Genomic DNA, 9,152 nt, shown 5'->3' with positions numbered 1-9,152 from the left:
ATACGCCAGGGTAAACACACACACACACAGCCTATACGCCAGGGTAAACACACACACACACACACACTGGACTGAGGACTAGAACCTGGACACCTCGATATACATCACCTGGAACACACTAACACACACCAAACCACACACACACACACACACACATACACACATTCACAGCCTATCCTGTAACACCTATATGGAATTTAAATAATTGGTATCTCCCTTTCGCCCCTCCCTCCCCTCCCCTGTCTCCTCAACATCCCCTCCTTCCTTCCTTCCTTCCCCCCCACCCCTCCTCCCTCTCCTTCCTCCCTCTCCTTCCTCCCCCTCTCTCTAGAAGACACAGTGAAGCTCCACAGCGGGCCGGTCCGTAACTCCTACATGGATCAGAGTTTCCACGGCCTCAACCCCATCCTCAACCTCCCAGTGCACCTGGGACAGGTGGAGGAGGCGGAGTTTAAAGCATCACTGACAGGGGCGGAGCTCCAGAGCTGGGTGGACCATCTCCTGGCAGGGGTGTGGTCTGCAGCGGACGTGTGTTCTCAGGGTCCTAGCTCCTGTCCCGTTATGCAGCGGTGTCGGGAGACGGGATGGAGCGCGCTCAGTCCCGACCCGAAGTCTGATCTGGGTCCCCCCAGAGGGAACGGACGGATTAGGTAGCACCGTCGCCACGGCTACTGCTACAGCCAACCAATGGCTTGGAGGATGAACTGACGGGAAACGTTTTAGTGTGGTGAGGTGGTAAATTGCTCCTCCATTTCCTGTTTACTGAGTGAACAAAACATTAAGAACACCTGTTGTATCCATGACTGACCAGGTGAATCCAGGTGAAAGATATGATCCTTGTTGATGTTACTTGTTAAATCCACTTCAATCAGTGTAGATGAAGAGGAGGAGACCTGGTTAAAGATGAAGAGGAGGAGACCTGGTTAAAGGAGGATTTTTAAACCTTGAGACAATAGAGACATGGATTGTGTCTGTGTGTCATTCAGAGGGTGAATGGTAGTAGGTACCAGACACACTGGTTTGTGCCAGCAACGTTGCTGGGTTTTTCACACTCAACAGTTTCTCTGTGTGTATCAACAATGGTCCACCACCTAAAGGACATCTGTGTGTATCAACAATGGTCCACCACCTAAAGGACATCCAGCCAACTGGACATAACTGTGGGAGACATTGGGAGATCCCTGTGGAACCCTTGTAGAGTCAACATGGGCCAGCATCCCTGTGGAACCCTTTCAACACCTTGTAGGGCCAGTCCCTGTGGAACCCTTTCAACACCTTGGAGTCAACATGGGCCAGGATCCCTGTGGAACCCTTTCAACACCTTGTAGAGTCAACATGGGCCAGCATCCCTGTGGAACCCCAGCATTTCAACACCTTGTAGAGTCAACATGGGCCAGCATCCCTGTGGAACCCTTTCAACACCTTGTAGAGTCAACATGGGCCAGCATCCCTGTGGAACCCTTTCAACACCTTGTAGAGTCAACATGGGCCAGCATCCCTGTGGAACCCTTTCAACACCTTGTAGAGTCAACATGGGCCAGCATCCCTGTGGAACCCAACATGGGCCAGCATCCCTGTGGAACCCTTTCAACACCTTGTAGAGTCAACATGGGCCAGGATCCCTGTGGAACCCTTTCAACACCTTGTAGAACATGGGCCAGCATCCCTTGGAACAACATGGGCCAGCATCCCTGTGGAACGCTTTCAACACCTTGTAGAGTCAACATGGACCAGCATCCCTGTGGAACCCTTTCAACACCTTGTAGAGTTAACGCCCAGACAAATTAAGGCTGTTCTGAGGGCCATATTATGAAGGTGTTCTTAAATGTTTTGTACGCTCAGTGTATAGTGCACTACCATAGGGCTCTGATCAGAAGTAGTGCACTACCATAGGGAACAGGGTGTCATTTGGGACACAGGAAATGGAGGAGATTGAATGCATTGGATTACTGTACGAACCGCGTCAACACCAACCATGGCGTAACTCAGGAGCCAGGTAGGAAAGAAGGTTAGAAGAAAAAGCTGTGGACTGAAACCAAGAAGAAATGAGATCAGGAGCAGAGTCATCCTCTTCAGCATCAGGTGGCGCCACCTTCTGTCTCGGAGGCTAAACTGACTCTAGGATTAGTTGAATTTGATTTATTTATTGATTGTTGTGTGGCACCCTTTTCCCTATATAGTGCACTACTTTAGACCAGAGCCCTAAGGGGAGTAGGGTGCCATTTGGGACAAATAGTCATGCCTGGAAAAGAGGATGGAGGAACACGACACTGTTCTCTGAAAGGTGATGGAGGGACACGACACCGTCATCTGAAAGGAGATGGAGGGACACGACACCGTCATCTGAAAGGAGATGGAGGGACACGACACCGTTCTCTGAAAGGAGATGGAGGAACACGACACTGAAAGGAGATGGAGGACACGACACTGTCTCTGAAAGGAGATGGAGAACACGACACTGTTCTCTGAAAGGAGATGGAGGAACACGACACTGTTCTCTGAAAGGAGATGGAGGAACACGACACTGTTCTCTGAAAGGAGATGGAGGAACACGACACTGTTCTCTGAAAGGAGATGGGTGAGGAGATGACACGACACTGTTCACTGTTCTCTGAAAGGAGATGGAGGAACACGACACTGTTCTCTGAAAGGAGATGGAGGAACACGACACTGTTCTCTGAAAGGAGATGGAGGAACACACACTGTTCTCTGAAAGGAGATGGAGGAACACACTGTTCTCTGAAAGGAGATCTGAAAGGAGATGGAGGAACACGACACCGTCATCTGAAAGGAGATGGAGGGACACGACACCGTCATCTGAAAGGAGATGGAGGAACACGACACCGTCATCTGAAAGGAGATGGAGGAACACGACACCGTCATCTGAAAGGAGATGAAGGGACACGACACCGTCCTCTGAAAGGAAGGAGACGGAGGGACACGACACCGTCCTCTGAAAGGAAGGAGATGGAGGGACACGATACTGTCCTCTGAAAGGAAGGAGATGGAGGGACACGACACCGTCCTCTGAAAGGAAGGAGATGGAGGGACACGATACTGTCCTCTGAAAGGAAGGAGATGGAGGGACACAACACTGTTCTCTGAAAGGAAGGAGACGGAGGGACACGACACCGTCCTCTGAAAGGAAGGAGATGGAGGGACATGACACCGTCCTCTGAAAGGAAGGAGATGGAGGGACACGACACCGTTCTCTGAAAGGAAGGAGAGGACTAAAAGGAGAGGAAGACCAGGAGAGAGGAGTGAAAATACCTCCATATTCTCATTTATTCTCCTCTGAGCCCCTCCTGAACTCATTTGGACTGAGTGTGTGTGTGTGAATGTGTGTGTGTGTGTGCGAGCGAGCGTGTGTGGGTTTTCTTCAGTGCCATGTCTGTATCTCTGCAGGTTATCGCGTGAGAGAGACCAGACCTCAGCTCTGCTGGATCACAAAGGGGGTGCATCACGATAACATCTCCTTTCTCCTGAAGTGTACACTCGTTCACTACTTCCCACAAATCTAAAAGCATTGGATTGGGAGAGCCGTAGTGGGAGTTCTGATACCAGTAATTTCCTTTTCAACCAGTGACAGGAAGTGAAGACACGGGGAGGAAGGAGAGATAATTGGCATGTACAGTAGCCAGGGATTGTATTCATCTCCTGTTTATCCTGTAGAACTCTCTAGCCTTCATGTGCTTTACATGTGACAGAGTACAATTCTAAGTTAACTATTTATTCAAGTTTATATTAATGAAATAGTTTTTTTGTTGTTGTCAATGACTGATGTTTACATTCGGCATCCTATTCCCTACATACTGTCTATGGACGCTGGTCAAAAGTAGTGCACTATGTAGGGAATATGATGCTGTTTTGGAGGCGATCATGCTGGGGGTTTGCACACGGCAGAGAACCTGCTGTCTTGATTTCCAAAGACCCTCAACTCCCTGTTGTCATGACATCAGACATGTTGTTCTGTTCGGGGCTCCATCTCAATACTCTAAAGAGGCTTGTCTTCCCCTCTCCTCTTGCTTCCTCCGGGAAAGGAGCTTAATAACAGGGATACGTTGGGCAATGAGACCTGCTAACATGCTAGCAGATAGCGCAACGACTGGAAGTCTATGGGTAACGCTAGTTAGCATCGGTTCGCAAAACTACCTCCAACTTCCCTCATACTGGACACAGAGACATAAACATACTATCCACGAGTTCAACGGACTCTGGGGAAGTAGATAAAGAACCTCACTGCCACAATCCCAAAGTATCCCTTTAAGGAAAAGAAGTGAGGAGAGGAGCTTGAGGAGAGGAGGCGAGGAAGCCTCTGTAGACTATTGAGATGCAACCCTATGACTGTGGTCTACTGCCACCCACAGGCTACATTACAAATGGAGTCATATTCTATATATACTACTGTTGACCTGAAAACTATGGGCCCTTTTCCCTATATTGTACATTACTTGACCAGAGTCCTACCTTGTACAGTCAGTAGCCGGTTAGACAGTCAGTAACATTATAGACAGGATCATTGGGTCTGGATGCAACATTATAGACAGGATCACTGGGTCTGGATCTAACAGACAGGATCATTCTGGGTAACATTATAGGGATCACTGGGTCTGGATGTAACATTATAGACAGGATCACTGGGTCTGGATGTAACAACATTATAGGATCACTGGGTCTGGATGTAACATTATAGACAGGATCACTGGGTCTGGATGTAACATTATAGACAGGATCACTGGGTCTGGATCTAACAGGATCACTGGGTCTGGATGCAACATTACAGATGGGATCACTGACAGGATCACTGGGTCTGGATGTAACATTATAGACAGGATCACTGGGTCTGGATGTAACATTATAGACAGGATCACTGGGTCTGGATGTAACATGGATCTAAGACAGGATCACTGGGTCTGGATGCATTATAGACAGGATCACAGATGGGATCACTGGGTCTGGATGTAACATTATAGACAGGATCACTGGGTCTGGATGTATTACATCACTGGGTCTGGATGACAGGGATCACTGGGTCTGGATGTAACATAGACGGGATCACTGGGTCTGGATGTAACATAGACAGGATCACTGGGTCTGGATGCAACATTATAGACAGGATCACTGGGTCTGGATGTAACATTATAGACAGGATCACTGGGTCTGGATGTAACATTATAGACAGGATCACTGGGTCTAGACGTAACACATGTACAGTCAGCGATGTCACATGACCTTTAAAAAGCCTTGACCTTCTCACTTTTGACCTCAAGAGTATACATGGCTACGATTGGCAAAACCCCAAAGAACATTGAGCCAGTGAGACGTCTGGTCCAGAGGCTCCCTCTCCGCAGGGCGGGGCCAACAAGTAGGCCAGGCTGTCTGGTTTCAACACACCCTAAAAGGCCTTTCACTGCTGGGTCCAACCGACATGGCTAACCTTCAATGAAATACACTCTTGTGTGATGCGCAACCTTGCTTGGGCTTTAGCTCAACAGGCTAACACAGTTTTGCAGCGCACAGTCGACCCAGGTTCAAACCCACACTGACCTCAGAAAAAAACACTGTTGCTTAGTTACCTCTTGTGTCCATGGGAACAATTCAACTTTTATTTACAGTTTCAGTCTCAGACATTTTTAAAAGGTAGACTGAGCTAACTGACGTGATGCCACGAGCAGCACCCGCAGATATTGAGATGAGCGAGATGCAACACTTCTCTCTCTCACACCAGTCACACACAGTATCTGCGCATGTGCACAGGTTTGCTTCACGCTGTTCGCAGCCCCGGCAGCCAGGGGACCAAAACAGCGGACAAGTTGAGCATCATGCTTCAACACTCTTACGTTTGAGCCGCTATGCCGTTTACTTTCTGCATGTACGTCATATTGCTGAGTCTACCTTTAAATTAAACGTATTTAATTAAATATTCCACAGATGTTTTTTAGGATGTACAATAGCTATTTTAGTATGAATTATTTAAAAAAATAAAAAATACAAAAAAATGTAAATAAATATGTATTTTGTGACGTTATATGTTTTTTAAAGTACAGTTTATAACATTAAGTTATGGAAAAGTGTATAACAGAATGGAAGGAGAAAAGGGCTTTATATTAGTTCCAATGGCTCCATATTCCCTATATAGTACACTACTGTTGAGCAGGGCCTATAGGGCCCTATTCCCTATATATAGTACACTACTGTTGACCAGGGCCTATAGGGCCCTATTCCCTATTTATAGTACACTACTGTTGACCAGGGCCTATAGGGCCCTATTCCCTATATATAGTACACTACTGTTGACCAGGGCCTATAGGGCCCTATTCCCTATTTATAGTACACTATGTTGACCAGGGCCCTGTGGGCCCTACGTATAGGGCTCTGATTGAAAGTAGTATGCTGTATAGGGAATAATTTGGGTCGCAGCCTCAGTACTACAAGTCACGTGACTGTTTTAAAGAGCCCTGTAGTAAGATGTTATGATAACGTTGTGACTATGTTGTCTGGCCGTTATGATAGTGGTGACATGACATCAGCTCAACGTTGGTTAGCCTCTCTTTCTTTCTCTCAGTAATGTTTTTGCTCTACAGTCTCTACATCGCTCTACTCTCCTTTGGTCTTCCTTTCTGCACTCTCCCCTCTCTCTTCCTCCCACTCTCTTTGCCACCCACACCCTCCCTCTTTCTCTGATGGGGTGGTGGGCTGTGCCTTAGCTGTTCTCCTGTCTAAGGGCTCTAATTCAATCTATATCGCTGAAGTTCAGCGTTACAGTGCGATTGAAATGTAAAAGCAATGTTCGTTAGCTGAGACTGCATTCCCGGTAAATTCTGCACATGTTCGCTCAATCAGGAAATGATTTTCACGTTTCTATTGAGCAATCTGTAAGGCTTCGGCTTCAGACTGACTAGAGCCCTCAGGTTTGGGATTCAATCAAAGACGCATTCTGTCTGCGGAGAAAGCATTTGCGGTAAACGCTACGAATGTTGTGGCTCAACCGTAATTGACCTGTAAAAGTTAAAGTGCAGTGAGCTTGTTGACAATGCGGCCGGAGTTCATTCTCAACCTTCTGTCTGTGACAAACAAACACTTCTGATGTTGTTGATGCCTTCTGGATTCACTTGTGGTTTGTGTCTACATTTTGAAATAAATTAAGGAAATAAGACCGTTTGTCATCTTGATTTCAGTCAGTCAGCCAGTCAGTCAGCCAATCAGTGAGTCAGTTATTTAATCAGTCAGTCAGTTATGTAATCAGTCAGCCAGTCAGTTATTTAATCAGTCAGCCAGTCAGTTATTTAATCAGTCAGTCAGTTATGTAATCAGTCAGCCAGTCAGTTATTTAATCAGTCAGCCAGCCAATCAGTGAGTCAGTTATTTAATCAGTCAGGCAGCCAATCAGTGAGTCAGTTATTTAATCAGTCAGTCAGCCAATCAGTGAGTCAGTTATTTAATCAGTCAGGCAGCCAATCAGTGAGTCAGTTATTTAAATCAGTCAGTAAGTCAGTTATTTAATCAGCCAGTCAGTAATTTAATCAGTCAGTCAGTTATGTAATCAGTCAGCCAGCCAGTAATTTAATCAGTCAGTCAGTTATTTAATCAGTCAGTCAGTTATGTAATCAGTCAGCCAGCCAGTTATTTAATCGGCCAGTCAGTCATTTAATCAGCCAGTCAGTTATTTAATCAGCCAGTCAGTTATTTAACCAGCCAGTCAGTTATTTAATCAGTCAGTCAGTTATTTAAATCAGTCAGTCAGTTATTTAATCAGCCAGTCAGTTATTTAATCAGTCAGACAGTTATTTAATCAGTCAGACAGTCAGTTATTTAATCAGTCAGACAGTCAGTTATTTAATCAGCCAGTCAGTTATTTAATCAGTCAGTCAGTCAGTTATTTAATCAGCCAGTCAGTCAGCCAGTTATTTAATCAGCCAGTCCGTTATTTAATCAGTCAGTCAGCCAGTTATTTAATCAGTCAGTCAGTTATTTAATCAGCCAGTCCGTTATTAAATCAGTCACACAGTCAGTGATTTAATCAGTCAGTCAGTTATTTAATCAGTCAGACAGTCAGTTATTTAAATCAGCCAGTCAGTTATTTAATCAGTCAGTCAGTCAGTTATTTAATCAGCAAGTCAGTTATTTAATCAGTCAATCAGCCAGTCAGTTATTTAATCAGCCAGTCAGTTATTTAATCAGTCAGCCAGAGAGTCAGTTATTTAATCAGTCAGCCAGTCAGTTAGTCCTTTTCTTATGTCGTGTTGAGTCTCTACATCTCGTTCACCCAACCAGACAATGTTTCAAGATAACAGGTTTGTTCTGACATCAAGTTGACATGTTCACACGAGCACCAAGGCAGGCACACACACACACACACACACACACACAGAATGGGTGATTCCACTGTGTAGACGGACATGTTGGTCCTTTGAAGAGCTCTCACCAGTGTCTCCTATACACCTGTCAGTTAAGACTATGATCACAGGACAGATGAAAGGATTTTAACTTCAAAGAGGCCGAGCCACAACCGGTCACTGGTCTTAGGGAGAGAGAACACATGCAGAAATACTCCTACCCTCCTGAAGTGTACACTCCTTCACTACTTCCCACACATCTAAATGGCAAAATGGGCTAGTGGGAGTTTCCACTATGTTTCTGATACCAGTCGTCTCCTTTCAAACCGGAGAAGGGAAGTGAATAAGTGCACACTTCAGGAGATGTTATTGGGACGGACGACAGGAGGGACGGACGACAGGAGGGACGGACGACAGGAGGGACGGACACTGCCTCACTAACTCATTCACTAGGGGAACAAGAGGTCTGAGCGCACGCGCGCGCACACACGCACGCACGCACGCACACACACACACACACACAGTGACTAGTGTAAACTCTGATGTGGTAGTCTGTGGTAGACAAGGCTCACATCACTGTCTGTCATTATCATCTTTTCAGGAGCAAGCTAAATGGTACACTACTTCTAGTGGGACCACACCCTTTACTAGACTCCTAGTGGGACCACACCCTTTACTAGACTCCTAGTGGGACCACACTCTTTACTAGACTCCTAGTGGGACCACACCCTTTACTAGACTCCTAGTGGGACCACACCCTTTACTAGACTCCTAGTGGGACCACACTCTTTACTAGACTCCTAGTGGGGGGGACAC

The 9,152-nt window shown here is 46.2% G+C and overlaps 1 protein-coding gene across 1 annotated transcript; it reads left to right on the top strand.

Annotated features, from left to right (window-relative positions):
- Nucleotides 1–33: 33 nt before the first annotated feature.
- LOC121843887 (xylosyltransferase 1-like) lies at nucleotides 34–860 on the top strand. The gene is made up of 2 exons (XM_042313752.1): nucleotides 34–43; nucleotides 332–860. Exon 2 carries the CDS (start codon nucleotides 376–378, stop codon nucleotides 652–654), a length of 279 nt encoding a protein of 92 aa, XP_042169686.1. The 5' UTR covers nucleotides 34–43; nucleotides 332–375; the 3' UTR covers nucleotides 655–860.
- The last annotated feature ends 8,292 nt before the right edge of the window (nucleotides 861–9,152 follow it).

This window comes from Oncorhynchus tshawytscha, unplaced genomic scaffold (assembly GCF_018296145.1).
Source record: "Oncorhynchus tshawytscha isolate Ot180627B unplaced genomic scaffold, Otsh_v2.0 Un_contig_10378_pilon_pilon, whole genome shotgun sequence".
In the NCBI taxonomy this organism is placed as follows: Eukaryota; Metazoa; Chordata; class Actinopteri; order Salmoniformes; family Salmonidae; genus Oncorhynchus; species Oncorhynchus tshawytscha.
Note: the sequence above shows the minus strand (reverse complement) of the source record. Positions and strands in the feature narration are given on the sequence as shown.

Coding starts and splice junctions, on each gene's coding strand:
- LOC121843887 (XM_042313752.1), top strand. CDS start 376: ATGGATCAGAGTTTCCACGGCCTCAACCCCATCCTCAACCTCCCAGTG.